Source organism: Rhinolophus ferrumequinum, chromosome 22, assembly GCF_004115265.2.
Source record: "Rhinolophus ferrumequinum isolate MPI-CBG mRhiFer1 chromosome 22, mRhiFer1_v1.p, whole genome shotgun sequence".
NCBI classification, from domain to species: domain Eukaryota; kingdom Metazoa; phylum Chordata; class Mammalia; order Chiroptera; family Rhinolophidae; genus Rhinolophus; species Rhinolophus ferrumequinum.
In genome coordinates, this window is record NC_046305.1 from 28058246 (window position 1) to 28084190 (window position 25945).

The 25945-nt window shown below is 39.9% G+C and overlaps 1 protein-coding gene across 3 annotated transcripts; it reads left to right on the forward strand.

Annotated features, from left to right (window-relative positions):
- The first annotated feature begins 470 nt into the window (after positions 1-470).
- On the forward strand, positions 471-25743 carry SLAMF6 (SLAM family member 6). 3 transcript variants are annotated; one of them, XM_033093649.1, is made up of 8 exons: positions 471-599; positions 15256-15564; positions 19742-20005; positions 20483-20596; positions 20913-20951; positions 22002-22081; positions 23648-23722; positions 24090-25743. In XM_033093649.1, the coding sequence occupies exons 1-8, from the start codon at positions 551-553 to the stop codon at positions 24102-24104; spliced, it is 945 nt and encodes a 314-aa protein (XP_032949540.1). In that variant the 5' UTR covers positions 471-550; the 3' UTR covers positions 24105-25743. The 3 variants fall into 3 exon arrangements, with proteins under 3 accessions (XP_032949540.1, XP_032949541.1, XP_032949542.1); XM_033093650.1 differs by lacking the exon at positions 23648-23722; XM_033093651.1 differs by lacking the exon at positions 20483-20596.
- The last annotated feature ends 202 nt before the right edge of the window (positions 25744-25945 follow it).

Here is a 25945-nt window from a genome sequence, read left to right on the forward strand (position 1 = left end):
CTGCATAAGAACTGAAGACTTTTGCAGCTCAGAGAGCGGGTCTCGACTAAGAGGTGACCACGCTGCTCCTCTGCTCCAAAAGCCTGCTTACTCCATCAGACTCAGATTGAACCTCTGCCAGAACGACCTCCAGGACCAGCCACCCTTCCTGGCTCCACCAGGATTTTTACTGACTTTGGGACTGGTCCATTACTCTGTTTTACCCAATTATTGTATTACTCTGTGTGCTCTACTGTTTGGTGTATTGATGATTGATGTTTGAGTAAAGAGCATATTGAAAGGCATTTAAGATCTTGCGTGCTCTGTTCTTCACTCTTGCCGCAGCTACCGTAGAAGGCTCAATCAGTGCCAGGTAGATCCTGGGGGTCTGAGAGTCTCTTGGGGGTTAGTCCTGACTTGCAGGAAGAGACTGCAGCACGGACTGTGAGCCTAGCAGTCACTTATGACAACACTTCTGACAGGAAGGGGAAGTTTGAGTAAGAAGCACTTTCAACAGAGAACGAACTTGACTGCCTTAAAGTCTTCAGCACCAGTCTCCAGTGCTAACAACATGATTTGGCTGTTCCAGTTTCTCACGCTTGTCTTCTGCGTTGGCCCAGGTAAATGCTGAAATGGACCCATACAGTCACTGAGTGACTCCCAGATTTTGTTTAGCTTACTCAGTCTAAATCACCTATATATGTCTGTCTGTCTCTCTGCCGGGTGCAGCTCACAGTCATGCTTGATAAGCTGCTATGTTCTCTCCAACTTTAATTGTGTCTGTATTTAAGGGAATTTTCTGCTGGAACATGGGAAATGAGCTTTTCTAAGACAAGACTCTTTGGGGTTTATTAACAGCATGTTTTAATAAGGAGTACTAAGATTAGGAAAATAAATCCTTTTACCAAATTAGCTACTATCTTGCTGTATAACCTCAAGTACATTACTTATTCCTCCTGGGCTTCACTACCCTCATTTAAAGTATTGAAAATCTGTGGGATCAGTTTAGCCAAAATTTTGGGGTCCAACAGAAAACACCAGAAATAGTTCTCTTAGTTTCAGCTTGCTGTGAAAAAATAAGTTCTCTAGCTCTCCCGTCCTTTAATACAAATTGGGGTTAGTTGGTCTGGCAGTACTTTATCTGAGAGAAAGGAATTAGCTGATCCTGCCTGCTTCTCATTCCCTGCTGTTTATTACAAGGAAAACATGAAGGTGAATGTCATGTTTGGGGCACAAAAGTGGTCCATCGAGGCCAAAGTATAGGATTCAGGGACAGATGGGGTAGGAAGCAAGACAGAAAAGCTAGGCCAGAACTAGCCCAGGGAAGCAGATACAAACAGTTAATATTCACTGAGTGTTTATTCTGTTTCAGGCACTGGGCCAAGTATTATACACACGTTATACATATAAGCCTCATGTCTTATGAGTCTGTACTATTATTATCCCCATTTTTACATGAGAAATTCAGATAATTTAAATAACTTGCCCAAATTTCATCAGCCAGCAGATGGCAAGCACTTGTGATAGTTCTGAGAAACACTGACAGTTGAACAAACATGGCAGCAGCACAAGAGAAAGGACAGAAGCAAGAGTCACCATAGACATAGAATTAACTAGATTAATTGGCATTGGCAATGAGGGGGGAGGTGAATTCATTAAGTTATCCAATAAATATTCATTGAGCACTTACTAATTCCTGCCATTGTTCCAGTTTCTGGGGATACATTATAAACAAAGCAGGCAAAAATTCCTGCCCTCATAGAGTTAACATTTTAGCAGGGGAGACAAATTATAAACAAGATAAATAAGTGAAATAGTATATTGTAGAGTGATAAATGATAAGGAGGAAAGAAATCAAGAACAGAAAGGGGTTGGTGCAGGATGGAGGGCAGTGAAATTTCAGACTGGGTAACCAAAGAAGGTGACAGAGTTGAAGGGATGAAGTAGCAGACAAGGAGAGGAAGGTGAGTTCAATTTTGGACCTACGAATTTTAAGGCATCAGTATGAAATCCATGAAGAGATTTCCTGAAAGCAGCTTGAAATAGGACTAGAGGTAGGACTGAAGCTGGAGGCTTGGAAGTCACAACAAAGAAATAATAAGTGAAGCTCAAGAGAAAAGTGAAAAGAGGACAGAACCTTTGGAAATATGTATAAGATGCAGAAAGTGGAATAATTCATTTATTCGATAATTCATTTATTCAAGAGCCATTTCCTGGCCTGGGAACAAAGATCCACATCTTTGTCTCATTTTTACCTCCTTACAAAATTGAACCCACCTGTAGAATCAAATATTCTGAAGGTCCTCTGATTAAAATTCCTCTGCTTCTCCCCATTTCCCTTGATACTCTTCATAGGACTCTATGAAACATATTGTTCCTATCCCCACTTTAAGGAAGAGGAAAGAAGGCACAGACTCTTAAGTAACTTGCTTAATGTCACATACGGAGGTGACACTGTGGGTGGTGTAGGAAAACAAACATATTTGAATGTGTTTGCAGTTGTTTTGAGGCCCACGAGAAAAGCAGTGATTGCCAGATTTGGAAATCAAGGAGCCTGGCTCCAGAGTCTGTGCTTATAACCGCTTCACTATTCCACTTAGTTTACACACAGCTACATATTTACATAAATGTATATATAATTATTAAAATGTGATTGCTAGGAAGAAAATAAGTTACCATGGGAGAGAAAAACAAGGGGATCTGCTTTGGATGGGGGTAATGTGGATTTTCTGGAAAGGTAGCATATCATCTGATATTTAAAGGATGATGTGCGAACTCAAGTGGGGGGAGCCTCATGAGGAAGCATCCAAGGCAGAGGGAATCACGTGTGCAAAGACCCTGATGCAGGGAAGAGTTTGCAGCTATTAAGGAAGGGAAAGAAAACCACTGTGGCAAGAGTGTGGCACACAAAAAAATCAATATTGAAAACAAGCATGAAGGAAGACAACTCACACCAGCCCACATTCTCTCAAGTGGGTTGAGCACTATAACTTGCTCCTTTTAGAAAATTTAGCTGGAAAGATAAACCATATTGAGAAATAATCCTAATAAATATAACTAGAATCAGGTATCATCATGCCCTGGGACAAATGAATCTCATTTGTCTCTCCATTATTCTTTCTAGATGAGAGCTTGTCAAATGTTAATATGCATATGAATTACTAGGGAATTTCATTATAATGCTGATTCCGGGATGGAGACTAGGATTCTGCATTTATTACAAGCTCCCAAGTAAAGCCAGTGCTGCTCCATGGACTACACTTTGAGTAGCAAGGTTGTAGATTTCATGGGATTAAGTCATATTGGGTCTGGAGGAAAGAGGAAATGGGAAGTAATTCTCTGATTGGTTTTGCAAGAAGCAGATACACATATTCTGCTGTCCACGAGAAAACAGTGGTTGGAAATGGAGGCAGAGCCAATACACATGGGCTAGCCAAATGATTCTGAGGTTGTGAGTTAAAAATTTGCAGGCTCTTCTGCTAAGAGATTGTATCCAATGACTCGCCTTCTGCTGAGAAGTGTTATCTACTTCTTACCAAACTTCCACACCTTCACGTGTTTATTGTTACTCACCACAGACAGCAAGTTTTTTATATTTTGTCATTATCTTCAAAAACAACTATTTTTCTACCTCTCAGAATCTGCGATCTGCCCTCACTGTGACCTCCATCCTTCCATGCCTCTCAGTTTTTGATTCAGATCTACCCTCAGTTGTGTCTCCATCCACAGTCAGACTTTTTCCTTTCGTTTTTATCATCAAGGTGAAATTCACAAAACATAAAATAATAATTTTAAAGTGTAAAATTTAGTGGCATTTAGTAAATTCACCACTTATATCATTCCAAAACATTTCATTGCCCCAAAAGGAAACCCTGTAGCCATTAAGCAATCACTCCACATTTCTCCATCCCCCAACACCCTACAAATACCAGTCTGCTTTCTCTGTATGGGTTTACCTATTCTGGATAGTTCGTATAAATGAAATTATACAACATGTGACCTTTTGTATCCAACTCCTTTCACTTAGTACAGTGTTTTCAAGGTATATTCATGTTGTGTCATCTGTCAGTACTTCATTCCTTTTTGTTGCTGAATAATATTCCATTGTACGTATATACCACATTTTTTTATCCATTCATCTATTAATGGACATTTGCATTTTTTCCACCTTTTTGCTTATGTGAATTGTGCTGCTATGAAGATTTGTCTACAAGTATTTGAGTATCTGTTTTCAATTCCTCTGGGTATATACGTAGGAATGAAATTACTGGATCTTATGATAATTCTATGCTTAATATTTTGAGGAATCACTTAATAGTTTTCCACAGTGACTGTACCAGTTTACATTTCTACCAGCAATGTATAATTTCTCCGCATCTTTACCAACACTTACTTACTGATTATCATTATTACCATTTTAGTAGATATAAAGATATTTCATTATAATTTTAATTGGCATCTTCTTTGGGACTAATAATGTTGAGCATCTTTTCATGTGTTTATTGGCCTTCTTTGGAGAAATGTCCATTCAAGCCCTTTGCTCATTTTAATTGGATTATTTATCATTTTGTTGTAGAGTTGTAAAAGTTCTTGAAATATTCTTAATACTAGACCTTTATCAGATATATGATTTACATATATTTTCACCCATTCTGTAGGTTGTCTTTTCATTTTTTTGATAATGTCCTTTAATAAACAAAAGTTTTTTATTTTGATGAAGTCCAATTTGTCTTTCTTTTGTTACTCACGCTTTTAGTGTCATATCTAAAAATCCTTTGCCAAATCCAAGGACATGAAGACTTACTCCTATATTCTCTTCTAAGAATTTTATAATTTTAGCTCTCATATTTAGATCATTGAAACATTTTGAGTTAATTTTTGTATAAGTATGAACTAGGGGTCCAACTTTCTTCTTTTGCACATGAATATCTAGTTGTCCCAGCACCATTTATTGAAGCAACTTCTTTTCCCATTGAATGACCTTGCCACTCTTGTTAAAAGTTAATTGTCCTTAAATGCATGGATTTATTTATGGACTCTCAGTTCAATTCTATATAGATATCTATATGTCTATCCTTATGTTAGCACCATACTATTTTGACTACTGTAACTGTAAATTTTGAATTTTGGGGGAATATGAATTCTCTAATTTTGATTTTCTTTTTCAGTATTGTTTTAGTTATTTGGGGCCCCTTGCAGTTCCGTACGAATTTGAGGATTGGCTTTTCCATTTCTGAAAAAAGTCATAAAGGTCATTGGAATTTTGATAGATATTGCATTGACTCTGTAGATTGCTTTGGGTAGTATTGCTATCTTAATATTAAGCTTCTGATCCATGAACATAAAATGTCTTTCCATTTATTTAGTTGTTCTTTTAGAAATGTTTTCTAGTTTTTCAGTCCTAAGTCTTGAATCTCCTTGGATGAACTATTACTGGATTTTTTTTTCCTTTGGATCCCTTTGTAAATGGAATTATTTTCTTAATTTCCTTTTCAGATTGTTCATATTGCTAGTGTGTAGGAATACAACTGATTTTTGTGTATTGATCATCTATCCTGCAACTTTGCTAAATTTATTAGATCTGATGATTTTTGTGTGGATTCTTTAGGATTTTCTATCTATAAGATAGAATGTTATATTCTGTGAATAGAAAGTTTCACTTCTTCCTTTCCAATTAAGATACCTTTTATTTCTTTTTTCTTGCCTAATTGCTCCAGCTGGAACTTCCAGTACAATAGAAGTGGTGAAAGCAGGCACTGTTGTCCTGTTCCTGGTTTTGGTGGAAGGCTTTCAGTCTCCTTGAGTAGAATGTTAGCCTTTTGAGGTGAAGAAGTTCTCTTTTAATCCTAGATGCTTAAATGTGAAATGGTGTTGGATTTTGTTAAATACTTTTTCTGCATCAACTGAAATGATCATGTGTCTCTTTTCTTTCATTCTATTAATGTAGTGTATTGCATTGATTGATTTTTATTTTTAATTTTATTTTTTAAATTTATTGGGGTGACAATTGTTAGTAAAATTACATAGATTTCAGGTGTGCAATTCTGTATCATATCATCCATAAATCACACTGTGTGTTCACCACCCAGAGTCAGTTCCCCTTCCATCACCATACATTTTGATTGATTTTCATATGTTGAACCACTCTTGCATTTCTGGAGTAAATTCCACTTGGTCATTTGTAATCCTTTTATTTTTTTTTTAATTTTTAAAAAGATTTTTATCAAAATAAAACTAACATACAATATTATATTAATTTCAGGGATACATCATTGTTATTCAACAGTACCTGAAGAAGTACTAGCACTATACAAAATTATTACCACATCATTGATTATATTCCCTATGCTAAAGAAGTAATCACCGTAAGTCCAACAATCATCTGACACTATACCACAATACCACAATATCACAATATTATTCTTTTCCCCCTTTTAAAATTTTTTATTAGAGTTGACATTCATTATTATTTTATGTTATTTTCAATTGTATAGTGTAGTGGCGAGACATTTACATGATTTAGGAAGTGATCCTCCTGACTAGTACCACCTACCACTATACATAATGATTAGCATATTATTTACTATACTCCCTATAGTTTACATCCCCATGACTAATTTGTAACTACAAATTTGTATTTCTTAATCCCATCAACTTTTTCACCCTGTCCTCAAACCTCCTCCGATCTATTGGGGTGATAGATAGGTAAAGTTATTACCCATCAGGTAATAACCATACATAGTTACTACAATATTATTGACTATATTCCTTATGCTATACCCTACATCCCCATGACTACTGTGTAACAACCAATTTGTACTTCTTAGTCCCTTCCCCTTTTCACCCAACCCCAACCCCACTCCTGTCTGGCAACCGTCTAATTGTTCTATGGATCTAAAAGTTTGTTTCTGTTTTGTTTGCTTATTTTGTTATTTAGATTCCATTTGTAAGTGAAATCATATGACTTTTGTCTTTCAATGTCTGACTTACTACTCCCAGCACAGTATCCTCTATGCCCATCCATGTTGTCGCAGATGGCAAGATTTTGTTCTCTTTTATGGCTGAGTAATATTCCATTGTACATATGTACCACCTCTTCTTAATCCATTCATCCATTCAGGGACACCAAGGTTGCTTTCATATCTTGGATGTAAATAATGCTACAATGGGCTGGCCCAGTGGCTCAAGTGGTTGGAGCTCCATGCTCCTAATGCCGAAGGCTGCCGGTTCGATTCCAACATGGGCCAGTGTGCTCTCAACCACAAGTTTGCCGGTTCGACTCCTCAACTCCCGCAAGGGATGGTGGGCTCCGCCCCTGCAACTAAGATTGAACACGGCACCTTGAGCTGAGCTGCTGTTGAGCTCCTGGATGGCCCAGTTGGTTGGAGAGCCTCCTTTCAACCACAGGTTGCCGGTTCAACTCCCGCAAGGGATGGTGGGCTATGCCCCCTGCAACTAACAACAGCAACTGGACCTGGAACTGAGCTGCGCCCTCCACAACTAAGATTGAAAGGACAAAATCTTGACTTGGAAAAAGACCTGGAAGTACACACTGTTCCCCAATAAAGTCCTGTTCTCCTTTCCCAATAAAAAATTAAAATGATAATAATAATAATACTACAATGGACATATGGATGAGCACATCCCCTGGAAGTTTTGGGTTTGTTCAGATAAATACTCAGAAGTGGGATTATTAAGTCCTTCTTTGTTTCTTGGTATAGTCTTTGTTTTAAAGTCTATTTTGTCTGGTATAAGTATTGAGACTCCAGTTTTTTTTTGTTTGTTTGTTTGTTTCCATTTTCTTGAAATATCTTTTTCCATCCCTTTACTTTCAGTGTGTGTGTCTTTCAATCTGAAGTGCATCTCTTGTAGGCAGCATACGTAAGAGTCTTGTTTTTTATATCCACTCATCCACTCTGTGCCTTTTGATTGGAACATTTAATCCATTTACTTTGAAAGTAATTGTTGATAGATATGTAGTTATTATCATTTTATTATTCATATTGTATTATTATTTGTGTGTGTGTGTATGTGTCTTAAAGAAGGCCCTCTAAGATTCCTTGTAAAACTTGTTTGTTGGTGATGAACTCCTTCAGATTTTTCTTGTCTGAGAAGTTCTTTATCTGTCCTTCAATTCTAAATGATAGCTTTGCTGGGTAGAGTGACCTTGGTTGTAGATTCTTGCTTTTCATCACTTTGAATATTTCCTACCAATCTCTTCTGGCCTGCAAAATTTCTGTTGAGAAATCAGCTGGCAGTCTTATGGAGGTTCCCTTGTAGGTAACTAACTGCTTTTCTCTTGCTGTTTTTAGGATTCTGTCTTTGTCTTTAACCTTTGGCATTTTAATTATGATGTGTCTCAGTGTTTGCCTCTTTGGGTCATCTTGTTTGGGACTGTCTGTGCTTCCTGAGCCTGTATATCTATTTCTTTCTTTAGGTTAATGAAATTTTTCATCATTATTTCTTCAAATAGGTTTTTAATTCCTTGCCCTCTCAACTCTCCTTCTGGTATCTCTATGACCCTAATGTTGGTACACTTGATGTTTTCTCTGAGGCCCCTTAAACTCTCCTAAATTTTTTTTTTGATTCTTTTTTCTTTTCGCTTATTCTAGTTGGGTGTTTTTTGCTACCTTATCTTCTGTATCACTGGTTCTATCCTCTGTTTCATCTAATTTACTCTTGATTCCCTGTAATGTATTCTTCATTTCCATTATTGTAGTCTTTATTTCTGACTGGTTATTTTTCATGTTTTTTATCTCTATTTTTATGTTTCCTATCTCTTTGTTGAAGTCCTCCCTGAGATCAATGAGCATCCTTATAGCCAGTGTTTGGAACTCTGCATCTGGTAGGTTGCTTGTCTCCATTTTGTTTAGTTCTTTTTCTGGAGCTTTGTTCTGTTCTTTTAATTGGGACATGTTTCTTTGTCTCCCCTTTTTAGCTTCCTCTCTGTGTTTGTTTCTATATATTAGGTAGGGCTGCTATGTCTTCTGGTCTTAGTAGAGTGGCTTTATGTAGTGGGTGTGCTGTGTGGTTCAGTGGCATAGTCTTCCTGGTCACTTGAGCCATGCACTCCAGGTATGTCCTTATGTGGTTTGTGTGTTCCCTCCTCTTATAGTTGAGCCTTGGTTGATACATGCACATCAATGAGAGGAATTGACCCTCAGGCTCATTGGTTGCAAGGACTGCCTATGACTACAGTGGAGTAGTTGTGGTGCAGGGGCTGACCCTACAGAGCACGATCTGCCTCATCAGGACTCTGGTGCCTGCCCAATCCACGCCTTGTGTGTTATTCTTGGAGGTGGTTGGGTGATGCTCCAGCTCATTTCGAAGCTGGCCACTGGGGGTGCCATCACTAGGACCACCTTGGAGGGGATCTGCTGCAAGTCAAGTTCAGCTGCCGCCTGTACCCCACCCAGGGTCACCCAGCAGGAGCCACAAATAAATCTGCAGATAGATGTCACCTGTGCTGTGCTTGGAAGTGCTTCAAGAGGCCAAGTTGTTAACCAAGGCCTGCTGTCACTAGTACCAAGCTTAGGGCTGCTCACCCAGAGGCAGAGGACATGCTTAAGCCAGATGCTGCTTGTCTGCATTCTGAGAACCTTTAAGAGACTCTAGGAAACTCTGCAGCATGGGCTAAGTCAGGCAGTTTTTACGCAAAAGCAACTGGAAGCAGGTTGGGTATGCTGAAATTTGGGGAGAGGAGGTCTTGAATCACTAGTGTGTGGCCAACAAGTGGTTTTAGTCAGTTTGATGGAGACTCAGATATAGCGGTTGCCTGCTATGCACTATGGAAAGAGGGAGGACTCAACAAAGAAACCATGGCCTCTGGCAGCTACTTTATCCAGGAGAAAGTTGCCCCTCCAGACCCCGTTCCAAACCAGAGAACTTAGTTCCCCAACATATGTCTCTGCCACCTTTCCAACTTCTGCCCAGCACTAGAGCTCAGAGCCAGTGATTCTCTCAGTAAGTAAGTCCTTTTGTGGTCCCTTTAAGAGGAGTGACTGGAACTCTAGACTCTTTCTGTCTCACTCAGCCACAATCTCTGCTGGTTTTCACAACCAGAAATTATGGGGACTTTCTCCCCAACATTGGAGCCCTGGGCTGGCATGGGCCTGGGACCTCTCACTTCCCTGGGGCGGGGAACCTCCATAGCTGAGATATCCCTTCCAATTTTTAATGGTCACCAGTCTGTTCTGCATCTCTGCCCCTCTTACCAGTCTCCAGGTGGCTTCTTCTGCATGTTTTTTGTTGTAGGGCTTTGGTTCAGCAAGATTTTATGCCATTCTCAATGATAGTTGTTTTGTAGTTTAGTTGTAAATTTGATGTGATCATAAGGGAAGATAAGCACAGCATTTACCTACTGTGTCATCTTGACCAGAACTCTCATTTGTAATCTTTTCATAATGCTGCTGGATTAAGTTTGTTAGTATTTTGTTAAGGATTTTTACATCAGTATTCATATTCTGTAGTTTTCTTTTTGTGTGTATGATGTCTTTGGCTCAGGATAATGCTGGCCTCATAGGATGAATTAGAAAGTGTTTTCTCCTCTTCTATTTTTGGGAAGGGTTTGAGAAGGGTTGGTGTTAATTATTCCTTAAATAATTGGTAGAATTCACCAGTGAAGCCATCTGGTCCTGAGCTTTTCTTTGCCAGTAGGTTTTTGATTGCTGATTTAATCTTTTTACTTGTTACAGCTCCTCTTAGATTTTCTATTTATTCTTAAATCAGTCTTGGTAATTTGTTCGTTTCTAGGAATTTGTCTATTCCATCTAAATTATCTAATCTGTTGTCATACAGTTATTCATGTATTCTCTTATAATCCCTTTCTATCTCTATAAAATCTTCAGTAATCTCCACTCTTTCATTTTTAATTTTAGTAATTTGAGTCTTCTCTAATTTTTCTTAATTAATCTAGTTAAATGTATGTCAATTTTCTTAATCTTTTCGAAGAACCAAGTTTTGATTCTGTTGATTTTCTTGATTGGTTTTTGTATTCTCTATTTTGATTATTTTTGCTCTAATCTTTGGTATTTCCTTCCTTCTGGGATTTGGAATTATTTTGTTCTTCTTTTTCTAGGTCCTTGGGGTGTAAAGTTAGGTTATTGGTTTGATAATTTCTCTTTTTTTTTAATGTAGTCTCTTACAGCTATAAATTTGCCTCTGAGCAACCATTTTTGTTGCATTCTTTAAGTTTTAGTATGTTGTACTTTCATTTGTCCTTTTCAAGATCTTGCCTTATGTTTCTCTTCCCTCTCTATTAAATCTCTTGAGAAATCAGCCCCAACCCCCAACTTGTTTCATGCTGAGCTGAAATAGCCCACTATATGCCTCTTTCTTACAGACAGGCCTAAGCCAGTCCCCTAGGTTAGAAATCCCAAAGTTTCTCTGACTTTTCTTTTTCAGAATCAACTCAATCCTACAGTTCTCCTCTCCTTCCTAAAACACTGCTGTTTTTTAATTCCTCCCCATTTCTTAAAACTACTCCGTGTTTCTTAATACCTTTCAAAAAAAATTATTCAGTAACCATTTAAGACACTTTACATCCTCATCTCAATCTTCTTAGTATTCACTGAGTTCCCTGGACCAGGTTCTGGGGGCATAAAGAGACATTATTCATTTTCCCAGAAGCACATCATCCAATAAATGAACCATGTCAGCAAACATACCCCAAATATCTGCTGACTTGACATGCTCACCAGAAAATGCGCAGGACCTCAGTACCACCCCCATGCTCCAAGTGCTCCCCCAGTGACCTATAAGGGTCCCCAAAGGTATGCTTCCCATGGGCCACCTAAGTAGTCTCTAGTTGCAGTCATGAGATATCCTTTCAACCAATCTCCTCTTCTGGTTCTAGTCCTCCATACCAGCACAGCCAACCACCTTGAGAAGACCCCCAAAACCTTACTCTGGAAACATGAACATCCATGACAAGGATGCTGGCCTAGGACATTCCCAAAGCATCAATGTAAATTACAGGGAGCCTAAAGGACCTCCTTGTGCTCTCTGGGCCACACCACGTCACCTGTGTCCCAGAGCAGTTATCCTTGTTTCTGAAGTCTCACAGAGGAGCTTTTGAACATTTTCAGTAACTTCTGACCTTCTCCTTCCCTAAGCATCATGGCTCAAATCTTATTTTTCTACTTATACCTGCAGAGAACTATTCTACTTCTCCTCCTTCTACCACCTTCTCCTCTTCTCCCACCACAAACTCCTTTCTCTTCCCCCAGTACCAATGCGCGCGCGCACACACACACACACACACACACACACACACATATAAGCAGAGGCAAACAGATATTTGAGCTCATCTTTGAAGGATCAATAGGAGCTTACCTCTTGGAAAAGGTGGGGAAGAGTGTTTCAGGTCAAGAAAACAACAGTTCTTTTAAAGAAAGAACAGGGCATTCTTGGAAGAATCACAAATAATTGAGCAATGGAGAACCTCTTGTTTATATTCAAAATTCTGCTACAATGTTATCTCCTTCGTGAAGTGTTCCCTGACAACCCTCAAATCTCTTCAACCACCATGTTCACTATTTGTGCTCCCATGGAGCACATACCTCTATTAATTCAACATTTATTGAGCTAGAAATTGTGCTAAGTGCTAGGAATACAGATAATAAACATAATCCCTACCCTCAAAATTATGGGAAAGAGAGGAAAACAATCTCATAATTATAACAAAGGGAAAGAAGTACTTGATATTGAGTGCACAGTGTGCAATTAGTGGTATAAAGGCAATGTGGAGGCAAGCCCTATCCTAGGTCGATGCCTAACTTATGCACCATAACTACTATCAGTCAGGCTCCTGTACCACATGCTGAGCCCAGAGGACCAATATGTCTCATTCATATTTGTATTGCCAATTTTCAGTCAAGAAACTGGTACATAAAAGGAACCTAATAAATACGGTCTGAATTCCATGATTTCTAAGGCTTTACTAACTAAATTGGCATAAAATTGAGCAAATACTAGAATGACTTGTTAAATAAACAAACAATTGCAGTCTATAAAAACAAAGGAACCTTAAAGGAATGTGTTCAGTGAGAGAAGAACAGTTCCTGGGGAGCACTTGGGCCATGGACTATGCCCAGACTCCTTGCAAAGGGGAATTTGTCTTTAATATCCTGGACAGAGAACCTCCAAGAGAAGGGATGGAGATGTGTCCAGTCACTCAACAAATATGCACTGGATGCCTACTATGTGCCAAGCACTGTTCACAGGTATTTACAACAATGAACAAGGCAGTCAAAAATTCTTGCTTTCATGGAGCGTACATTCTAGTGGAAGGGAAAAAGAATTTTTAAAAACCAAATATGCAAATTATAAAGTATGCTAGATAGTAAGTATTCTGAAGAAAAATAAATTTGAAGGCAGTTGTACAGGGGTCAGTGTTGGTGATGAGGAAAGAGTGGTCACAGAAGACCACTCTGAAAAGGAATGTTTGCATTATAGACCTTATGAAGATGAAAGAATGAGCCACATGGACACCTGAAGAACCACATTCCAGGAAGAGGGAATTGCAAGTGTACAAACCCTGACCATCTCAAGGAATAGCTAGGCCAGCGTAGTTTGAGCAAAGTGAACACGGGAGTGTTATAGGAAATTAGGTCGAAGAGAGAAAAATGACTAAACATTTTGGTCTTTATAGGCCACTGTAATTATTTTGTTTTGGTTTAGTTTTTGTTGTTTTAACCTCTGTTCCTGAAATTTAACATGCAGAGGGAAAACTGTATAAATCCTACATGTCAGCTCAATGAATTACCTGTGTATAAAATGAATAAACCCGTGTATCCAGACAAAGGTCAAGAAATAGAACATTACTAGCACCCCAGAATTCCTCTTTATGTTCCCTCCTACTTGCCATTCTTCCCACCTCCTCAGAAGTAACCACTATCCTTATTTCTGGCAGCATAGATTTGTATCACCTGTTTTTTAACTTAAAATGAATGGAATCATACCATTATATTTTATTTGTATCTGGATTTTTTTTCTCTCAAGATTTTGCTTGTGATGTTCATCCATATGGTTCCAAGAGAGAAGAAGAGTCTAGATGACAAATAACAGCATGTTAAAGTGCTGATGGGAAAGACGTGGTACAGAGGGGGGATTGATGATGGCAGTGTTCATGTGCCTGGCATCCACATGACATTTCAGGGAAGAAAGAGGAAGTGTGAGCTCACCCAGGAGCTGAGTGTCAACCTTCCTCTCTTACTCAGATCCTCTCCTAAGAATTAAGAGATCTCAAGAAGGTTGAGGTCATGGTTATAGTTATTTATTCACTCAAACATTTCCAGGTACTATTTTGTGTCAGGCAGTGCTGAGATACAAAGATAAATAAAACATGGTCGGTTTAACAAGCAAGTAAACAGAGGGCTGCAAAACGCTGTGACAAGTGCTAAGTATTTGGCAACGGATGTTAAGGAAGCATCTCTTTTAAGAATAATTGTGACTATTTCATCTTTTTGCTCAAACATTAGTGGCTCTGAGATAGGCTCACAAGAATATGGCCCTTATATGTTCCTTTGAAATATTTATTACTTTTATGTTTATCTCCTCAATTACTAGACTATTATCTTTTTGAGGAGAAAAAAGATATCTTCTGGTATCATGAAAAAAGCACAGTGTTATAGTTGGTGTCAAAGTAGTTGAATTTGAACCTTGACTCATTCTTTAGCTGCATAACCCTGAGAAAATTAGTTAACCCCTCTGTGCCTCAGTTCCTTTATCTATAAATGGAGATAATAACATCCATCCTACCTACCTTACAGAATTGTCAGTATCAAATGAAGTAATGCATAAGAACTGTAAATTCAGATTATTAGTCCTCTAAATCTCATAAGACCATGATGTTGAACACATACTAGTAGGTAATCAGTAAATGTTGAGCTTTAATTATACCTTATCAGGAAACACTTGTGGTTTTGGAGTCTATGACAAGGAGTTGATGTAGTTCCCTGCCTCTCACCCACATCTTATGCCCAGAGAACTCAGAGGCTGGGCTCAGAGAGTGTGGCCTCGACCCAGGGCAACCAGCTAGTGGGGGAGGGTGGACTGGGCCAGATCATCTGGGCCAGCTGCCTATTATCCAAGAGTGCCAGACATTTTGTTGGGGATGGAGCCTTCCTGATTGTCCATTTCAACACTTTTTCTAACCTTTTCCTTCTTCATCATATCTCTGGGTTTCAGCATCAGAGACCTCTAACAGATCGGCCGAGTTATGGGTGAAGGTGGGGGGAAGGAGAATTTACAGCAGTTTCCCTTCTGTGTTTACAGGGAACACAATTTCTCAAACCCCATTCATAGGGGTGCTAGAAGAGTCAGTAACTCTTCCCCTGAAGTTTCCTGCAGAAGAGGAGACCCAGTCCATCACCTGGCTTCATAATGGAACATCTATCATCTTCATACAGCCAAAAGAAGCACTAATTCAGGTGACTGATCCAAAATGGAAAGATCGACTGAAAGTCACCCAGTCCTACTCCTTGCAGATCAAAAACCTGACGATGGCAGACACAGGACTTTACCGCGCCCAGATAACCACAATGACCTCTTCGGTGATTTCCGATTACAGTCTGAGGATTTTCAGTGAGTCAGAGCTTGGGGTTAAGCTCTGTTAATTAAATATGTAAAAAATATTACATATTTGAATTCTATGTGACTGCAAATGTAGCCTAGTGGTAAAGAATATGGCATTTGGAGCCAGACTAAGTGTCAGTGGTAAACCAACTCAACGGCATCGCACAGCCAGTTAGAGACAGAGCTGAGAATATGACCTAAGGCTTGTGACTCCCAGCCCAAAATCACTTCACTCCCCTTCACACCATAAAATAGTTCCTTACAACTAGAAATGTAGTGGAAGTAACAGAAGTGAAATATCTATAATTTTGTTCCCATGTGCATTACATGTTATCTGTCATGTAATCCTCACAAAAGCTTCATGAGGTTAAATACTATCCTTATCCCTGAAGCACAATGTCAGTCACAGCAACCTCCCTATAGTCACAGAGATAGGAACTAATTGACATAGTATCTCCCTACACATAAAGGCTCATCTGACCCAATAGTCAGTGTACAGAACTACCTAGAAAATGTACTACTGATCTACCTAAAAATGTTCTATAAGGATGAGCTGGAAAAGAGAAACATCTTTTCTATTAATAAAATAATATTTTCCACAGACAGCTCATGTCCTCAACATCAAATTATGGAAACTATAATGACACTGCTTATGAGTCAATATCAGGAAAAAAAAATCCTTCTAGCAATCAGTGATGTTCAGAGATGCCATGAATGGCAGGAATGTTGTACAGGAGATTTAAGCATTAAATTGATAACTTTGAAAGCCACTGGGATTCCATAATTTTTATCTACTAAAGAACCCATAGTGTCTAAAATTCACTCAGAGTCTTTTGGGTTAAGACATGGTATCCAAAAACAAAACAAAACAACAAAAAATGTTAAAATAAAATGTAGCCACAAGTAAGTTACATGTTAACCGTTAATATCCCGTGAATATTTGGCATGTTTACCATGCTAGTCAGTCATGTTCCTGAAAGAATAGGACACATAACAGGTAAATGTCATGGGAAAGAAAGAATGTCTGGAAAAGTTCTGAACAGGAATTCGAACTAAAGGGGCAAAATCACCCTGGGGCAGTATATTAGCTTCCTGGGGCTGCCAAAACAAAATACCACAAATTTGGTGACTTAAAACAACAGAAATTTTATTTTCTCACAGTTCTGGAAGCCAAAAGTACAAAATCAAGGTGTGGGCAAGGCCACATTCCCTCTTGAGGACATAACGGACCATCTCTTCTTTGCCTCTTACATCTGTTGGCTTTTCTTGGTGTTCCTTAGCCTGTGGCTATATCATTCGAATCTCTGCCTCCGTGGTCACATTGCCTCTTCCTCCTCCCTGTGTTTTCTCCTCTTCTGTCTATCTTGAATATCTCACTTTTCATTGGATTTAGGGATCTCCCAGATAATCCAGGATCATCTCTTCATCTAATTTAACTATACCTGCAAAGACCCTTTTACCAAATAAGATTCTGGGAATTAGAATATCTTTGGGGGGGGCGGGGAGGTGGTCATCATTCAACTCACTACAGGCAGAACCATTCTGGGTAATCAGAAATCATTAAGGTAGTACTAGGACCCTGGGAAGAAAAGAGACACATCCAGTGGAAAGTGAAAACAGACCCCATATCAGACTCCATCACACTTTAGACAATGTTCTCCTGCCACCATTCAGAAGACCAAGCATGACTTCTGCAACAGCCACACTCCTGAGGCTCAATGTAAGTCCCTTCTCAGCACCTTCTAAAGTACTTCTCCTTCAAAGGTGTGTACACAAAAATGTGTGAGCTCCACCAACATATTTTAAATAGTGCAAGGAATTTCAAGGCATGAACTATACAGGTTTCTTAAAACATTGACCAATTACTCTGTATGTATCAGGCTAAGGATAGGAAAGATTTTATCTTATGGGCCAAGATCAATTAATTGGGAGTAACTGCCTAAATTTCAGTGTAAAATAAGATGTTAAAGCCCTGTTAAGTTTATTCATTGAGTCAACAATATTTGTTGAAAAAGTATTTTAGGCACTTGAAATATATAAGTGAGTAAAACAGACAAAGATCCCTGCCCCATAGGACAGACATTCTGGGTGGGGAATAGGGGTAGATAATAAACAATACACATAATGTATAAACAAATAACACAGGAGGTAAGAAAGCCATGAGTGATATAGAGAAAAGAGAGATTAGAATGACATAAGGAGTATCAGGAGTGCCATCAGGGAGCAGGGATCAATTTTAATTAGAGTGGTCATAATAAGAAGATGATATTGGTCATTGAGAAGATGACACTTGAGCAAAGACGTGTTGGAAGTTAGGGAGAGAGCTGGGCATATATCTGGATGAAGAGCCATCCAGTGCATGCACTTTCTATGCCTGGTGTGCTCAAGGAACATCAAGGAGGTCAAACATCAAGGAGCAGAAAGGGGGGAGGGTAATAGGAAATGAGGTCAGTAAGGAAATAGGGGCCACATTATGTAAGGCTCTGTGAGCCAGCATAAGGACTTTGGCTTCTAACTCTCAGATTGAGAACCATCAGAGGGTTTTACAGAGAAGTAATACAATTTGACTTACTTGTTTAAGATCCCTTTGATGGCTCTGTTGAGAATAGATTGTAAGGGACAAATGTGGAAGCCACTGAACAAATTAGGAGGCCATTGCAACAATCCAAGCAAAAAATGATGCTGGCTTGGACAAGCATGGTAGTGAGAAGTGGTTGGATTCTGAATACATTTTGGATTTCCTGGTGTTTGGGTTATGAAATAAAGAGATGAGTTCAGCGATAACTCCAGGGCTATTGACATGAACAACTAGAAAGACGCAGTTGTTGAGTTAAAACGGGGGAAGGCTGATGATGGAGCAAGTTTTGAAGAGAAAAACAGGATTTCTTTTGAACACGTTGAGTTTGAGATACACATTCTATCCAAGTGAAAATGTCAAATAAGTAGTTATATATTCATCAAGTGTAAAAGGGCAATAAGATAGATTTTTGAGCTCAGCCATGGACCTTTAAGGGAGCCATCTCCTTTAAGGGAGATGTGACATTCATGCCAAATATTTGCCATTGCTGTGTTAGGCACTGTCTCATGTAATCACCATAATTACCTAAGAAGTAGGTATTACAGAGGCTTTTACAGAGACTTGAAGAGATTAACAATGTATCAATCCATGGTCGTAGAGCCAGTAAATGACAAATGATCCTAACCTAGGTTTTCCTAACTCCAAATCCAACACTCTTGCTGTTACATAAAAGCTCCATTCTGGCAAGATAGGTTCCACCACTCCTACTCAGTTAGCTAAACTTAAAGCATTACTCTGTCTCTTCTAATCAGACAGCTAGTGTCATTTTGTTCTTTACTGGGTCACCTTTATGTCAACCCTCAGGCCAAGTCTGTCAGTGAACTTTTCCGTACTGTTTCCATGTCCCCTTGATTCATAGCTACCAACATCTTGCTAACCAATATTTTCTGGTCTCTGCTATCAAAAATTTTTGCAGTAAAAAAAATAAAAAATCAAAATAAATGAAAGAAAGAAATTTTTGCAGTAGATGTTTTCTCAAATGCCTGAGTATATTACATTTCTGTGCTGCCCAGAATTGCTTGCTCTCTCAATTTCTTCACTTCTTTCTTCCCCAACTTTTTGGTTCTCAACTTGTCTCTTCCTGTCTTGCTGACATTCTGCATCAGTATCTTTATCACCATCAGAGCCAGCATCAGATACAATGAGGATCAGGATTCCCACAGATTTGAGGGAAATATGGTTCTCCAAGAAAGTTAAGCTTCCATCTTCCACCCCAGCTAGGGAATTCTGATGATCAAGGAAACAGGGCTCTTGTGCCTGGTTTTGGTTTCTGACCTGGCTAAGATAGGGCTAGCCCTCAACTTAGTCTCCAAATTGTCTTTACAGAATGGGCAGTGAACAAGGGCTAGAAAGGACCCCAGGAATAAACTGAAGCCTAGAAAAGTAAGGTAACCAGCCCCAAATCACCCAACTAGTGGGTAGCAACCCATCTTTTCCTTCTCATTTCTCATACTGATGTCCCTCATCTAGTCATCCCAGACCTTGATCCCATCAATTAAGCAACACAAGCAGTTATTGAGTGTCAGGTGGAATACATTGAGGGGAAGGATGTTTTTCTCAGAGGGCTGGTCCATTTGTCCTTAATCTAGTCCTTTTCTCTGCACACAGGAAGACTGAGGAACTTACAAGTTGCCAATTACATGCAACTGTATGAGAATGGGACCTGCGAGATCCACCTGACCTGCTCTGTGGAGAATCCAAATGACCATGTCTCATTTAGGTGGCAGGTCTCAGGAAATATACTCCTAGAGGAAGCAAACTTCACAATCTTCTCGGACCCTAAGACTTCCAGTGAACAGACCTATTACTGCATAGCTGAGAATCCTGTCAGCAATTTATCCTTCTCTTTCTCTGTCCAAAGTCCCTGCAAAGGTAACAGTCTGTCTCAGGTCTTTCCAAGAGCCTTGAGCAGCTATGGGGTATGGCATGTCCTCATGACCTACATGATTGCCAAAACAATGATCCAGTGGGAGGCAGCCAAAGATGGTGGGAGAGGGCAAACACCCTCTGGTGCTCTGTGCCTCTCACTATCCTCAGAGGTCTCACCTTCCGCCCTCCCCGCCCCTCCCACAATCCCTCTGCCAACACACTCAGAGCCCAAAAACAAATTCCTTGGTAAAGCAGAATTGTTTCCTCTGCTTGGCTCTACCAGGCCCTACCCTGTCCCATCTGACAAATGGGACTCCTACTCCCAGAAATCCTGCCCAGAGCCCCAGAGCTTCTGAGTATAGATGAACCCACTCACCCCACAAAGATGACCTAAAAGAGGTTAAATGGAGGCTCTGAGAAAAACACTGTGGGCTTTACTCAGTGTATCTTAAGTGCAACTTCTTTTTTTTTTCTTTTCAGGTGTTTTTAATGAGAAAAATCAACACCTGAAAATCATATGGATTACAGTAACAATAGTATTTTCTTTGATTGCTATCGCTGTGTGCTTATTTGTTTCAAGGAAAAAGCTAGCAGGTTTCCTTTCTTTCTACTTGTCTCTTCTCCAAGGTTTCAGAGACTTAGAGTCTGGGGCGTCAGATTAAGGGAGGGAAGATGCAAACCCTGGCTCAGCTAGTCTAGTGGGACAATACCTGTAGTATGACCACATACCTGCTAATCTCCTGAGGAAGGTATCCTACTGGGAAATGTAGGACCCGACCTCAGGACCTACCTGCCCTTCCCTTTCTGGTCCCCTCCCACCACATTCTCTAGAGAGATACTAGGGGTTGGGGGATGGAAGGCGTCTCTCACTACAGTCACAAGTTTCAATTGCCCTGATTTTATTTTTCAGGTTCCTCAAGTTTCTCTATTCAGCAAACCCAGAGTCCTGGTGAGCTTCCAGACTCTTAACTCCCAATCATAAAACAGATGGAAAGAGCCAAATGGAAGAAGAAGGGCCAGTCAGAGGGCTGTATAATGAGAAATGATGGAGTCAGAATATCATTATTCAGATGGACCAGATAACGCAAGGAGAGAAGCTGTAACTGTCCAAGTCTGTCTCCTGTGGGACCTACAGGGTCCCTTACAAACATGTGAACCAGTCACTGACACAATTTCTTGGAGTGGAATTAGGGTCATTGCCCACCCTGCTGATGGAGAAACTAAGTGTCAGTGAAAGGGCTCATAGCCTGTCCATTATCACCTAGCAAGTACAGGGCAGGGATAGGATTAGAGAATCAAAGGCCCAAAGACAAACTGCCTGACCCCATCACTCTATTCATCCAGGATTTGGACATTGAATAGACATGAGAAAGTGTGATGTAGAGATTGGAAGGCAGACTCTGGACTCAGCTGGCACTGAGTCTCGTTTCATAGGTGAGAGATATATGACATCATGTGTAGAGGACAGTGCATGAGGTTTAGAGTCAGAAGGCACACATTCGAGTTCCTATTCAATCTCTTCCTATATGATTTTGTGCCAAGTGAATTGAATTTTCTGAGCCTACAGTTCCTCATTTCCTATGTAATCAAAGGACTGGACTTAAGGACTTCTGAAAAGTTTAATAATGTATACATGAAATAATCTGGGTCCATTATGCCTGCTATTGAGGTTCTCTAGTCTAGCTCTTGTGTATGCAGTACTATTTGGTCCTAGGATCTTCATGGCTTACATGCGAATTCAGAGGAAGACTCTGAAACTTTAGGGTATCTCAAGACCTTGTCCCCCCAAGAGATGAGGTCAGAAATAGATAACATAACTGAGAAGGTTCAGGTTCAAGCCAGAATTCCAAAGATTGTCAAAAATGAATGAACACTAAGGAAGGGCAATGCCTCAAACAACTGCATCTTTGGGGCCAGAAATTCCCCTGGGGTAGTCAGGGTCCCGGGAAAGCAGACCCAGAGTCCTTCTACCACTAACTGAATCTTCCTGGGTTTATAGCAGAGACCCTGAGAAACTCAGAGTATGATCCATTCTCTCCAGGGAACACTGTGTATGCTCAGGTCACTCATCCAAACATGGTGAGTTCTTTCAGCTTTATACTCTAGCATTGTCATTATTTTCAGTCATTATTCACAAACTTGTCAGCACAATTATCTGACTAATCCAAAAACTGACATACATATTGAGGAGAGGAGAAGGCAGCTACAGGAGCTGTAAAGTTCTATACAGGACTTTTCCAGCCCCCGCTGCTTTCAACCCAATGGAATGTTTACTCATACCCTGCTTTACAGTGCTCTCTAACTGCTTAATGCATTAGTTAAGTCTTGTCCCTTCAGCTTAATTACAAGTGGCCTGAAAGTGAAAATTATGTCTTCCTCTCTCTTCCTTTATGCCTTAGCATGTATTTATTCGGTAGATACTTGCTGAGTGGATCAGAGTTCAATTATGTTTGAGAGTTTCCAAAGGAGACAATTCTGTAGCAGGGGGCTTCTCACCCTGGATGTAGGGAAAATAGGGGTGCTCAGAAGTAGTCTCTCAAGAGAGGAAGAAGGGCAAGAATTTGCAACCCCTCCACAGTAGAGTATATTAAAGGCATGAGCAGCCCTCAATCCTCTCTTTACTCTGGCAACATAACAGGATAGATTTGGTCAGGTAACAATTCCCTACCACCTGCAAGAGGAACATTTCTAAGAACACTACACTTCTTGGGGGCCAGTTGCCATGTCTTCTGAAAAATAAGCCCAGAGAACTCATCATTCTCCAACTGATGGAAACAATGGTCTAGCTAGAAATCTTGGATTCCCCCAAGCATGTCTCCCCTCTTACAGCCCTTAACAAGTATTTGCAAAGCAGGCTCCTTAAAGAGAGGGAGCACGAAAGGGTACTCTTACTTACTCAGATATTTCTATTGCCTTTCCAATTTTCTCTTGAACACAAGATGAATCACCCTCAACAAACCAAGAAACTAATGTCCTGCAAAACTGCTAACTTTTTCATTAGTATAAAATTGTACTTTGGAGAGTTTTAGAGGCCTTGATAATGCCGTAAATGTTCCTTAATTAATTTTAACTGTTAAAACCTCTGAACATGGGGGATTTCTGCTGTTACTGCTATACTTTGTATTCCAAGCAGAGCTACTATTAATACCAGGTGTTTCTCCTAGTCTACCAGTTCCCCATCTTGTGGAGAACCCAAAGATTTGATGACCAGGCAGTTAGAATCAGAGACAAAATGGCACAGGCAATTTCTCCAGTTACATCTCCTACAGATCTGATCAAAAGATGTAATACAATAAACACCTGGTATATACGTTAGTTTTTTAAAATGGAAGACGGAGAATAGAATTGGATGCAGAACAAGAATGTTTCCTTTCCTTCACACCACCTGCCAAGGTCACCCTTCTGTCTCTCGTTCTTGAGCCCACTGGTTTGCGTGTTTGGGGCACAGAAAATGCCACTAAACTTTTACAGTTTTGAGAACTGGTGGTGTTTGGTCTCCAGTTCCTCTTGCTAAACATTCCCTAGACTTTCTCCTGAAGAACTTTGACATCATCCCTATGTTTTTCATACTACTTTTCCCTGAGACTATATCTATGCATGAGTATCTCTTTGTGTGAGCCAAATGGGTATGATTCCTTTTTATAGAGAATGGAAAACCCAACACCTATGAAAAACAATGATTCCTCCACAATTTACTCCACAATTTATCAATCCAAACAGGTAAGCCCATGATTGTTCATTGTTCTTACATTCTTACCTCTCTCCTCAAACCTTTGACTTTGCAAATGAAGTAAAAGTAAAGGGGCCATTTAACAGATGCACAAATACCAGCAGGTTATGAAAAATCTCAGGACACCACCAAAACATATCGAAGATGTTACCTTGTATTAAGATCACCATGCATAACTGAGTTTTCAACCTGATTGTTTTTTAATGTAATCCTGCCTTATGCTATTAATACCTCTATCTGCCTGCTTGTGCTCTCCAGATTTCCTCTATAGCCATGAGGGGTGACCTGAGGCTCTTGTCCCTATTAAACTATTTTATTTTCCTCTTTTTCTTATTAAAATAAGCCCATTTCTTCCAGAGCAACTGCCCTTGACAATGTCATCTAAGTTGCTGAAAGGTCTCAAAGGAATTCAAGAATGATGCATCTTCTCTCCCGATACCATGGAAGAGAACAGAGCTTCATTTCTGCCTGGCAACAGAATTTGAACATCTAGGATTATCATTTCCAGTCCTTCAGACTTGAACCTACTTTCCTAGGTGAAACATTTAAGGAATAACATCATTTGCAGCCTGTGATCCAAATAGCATTTTCTAATCTGCTCCAGGCCAAAACATGCTTCAGATAACATACCTTGATATTGACTTTCTCTTCGGTAACTAAGCAAATGGAGTTATGGTTGACAGAGAGACTATAATTCAGAAGACAACCATGTCTCTCCTTTTAGAAAGCGGAATTATGACTCACTGGGAGAGAGTACAATGTGTTGGTTACATGTGTTTTCTCTGGAGTTCGATGGAACCATGCTCAAATCCTCATACTTCATTTCCTAGACGTTATCTCCTGAGATGTTACCTAAGCTTTTGGAGCTTTGGTCTCCTAAACTGAAAAAGGAGAATGGTAATACATCATCCCCATTACTCAAAACAGGAACCTGAGTTATCCTTGACTTCAGCTTCTCTAGCTTCCAAATATATGCACTTCTCTCCAAACCTTCAACCACCATCCTATATCCAACCACTATCATCTCTAACTTGGAATACTACAATAAACTTTGAACAACTCTCCCCAACTTTTGCTCCCTCCACTCCATTATCCACAAGACAGCCAAAGTAATATTTTTAATGTAAATCAGTTCTTTCACTTGCCTGTTTAAAACCCTGAAAGATTACCCCATGCACTCAGAATGAAACTGAGTCGCCATGGCCCTGGATGGATTAGCTCATCTCCAGCCTCAGCCATTATCATATGCCCACCACTATCTCCATTTAGCCTCCCTGATCTTCTCTCAGCTCCTTTATTAGAGGAAGGAGTTACCTATGTTAGAGTTATTCACATCTGCCTCAAGGCCTGGTTCCATCTTATTCTTTAAGTCTCAGCTTACATATGCCATCTTCTAAAAGAGACCTTTTCAGATCACTCTATCTGAAATGGACCTCCCCCCAGCCCCAATTATGCTGTCACACCTGCCATGTCATTTATCACATGTCACTAAATATTTATTTTTATTTGTTTAATGTGCGTTTCTCCAACTCTACCATAAGCTCTCTAGGAGCAGTGACCATAATAATTTTATCACTCTATCCCTAGCACCTAGCATGGTATCTAGCACATGGCAAATGTTCAATAAATATTTTTAATAAATAAATGAATGTATAATAAAGTTTTATGAGAATTAACTAAGACAATGTAGGGTGTCCCCCATGGCCCCAGGCCAATGGGGCCGCCTTCTCAGTGGATGGGGGTGACCCAGGGATGGCTGGGTGGGAGGACACCTGTGTCTGCAGCTATACCTGGAGGACTCCGGCTGTCGGATCCAGAAGCGGCCTGGCTGGCTCTTGCCTCCCAGACACCGTTGCTTCACGGGACACCCTGAGAGTGGGAACAGGTGCCCCCACCTGTCAGGAGTTTGGCGACATGGGCATGATCTGGCAGCAGCACTATTACTGCTGCTCGGTGGCCAGGGCAGCCAAATCCACCCTTGCTGCCCTCCCCGTAGCAGGTAGGGCACCCCATGGACTATAGCCAGAACCTGCATGAAAATGAGCAAGAAAATCATACAGCTCACCAAGGTAATATATACTTTGAACACTAAGAATGATGAGCATTAATCTGCCACTCAAGCCCTCAAAGATGTTCAGGAAGAAGATAGCCAACAAATTCTTGCCAAAACAAAAGAGAAAACATTGCAATATAAAAACAAAGTAACAGAGAAG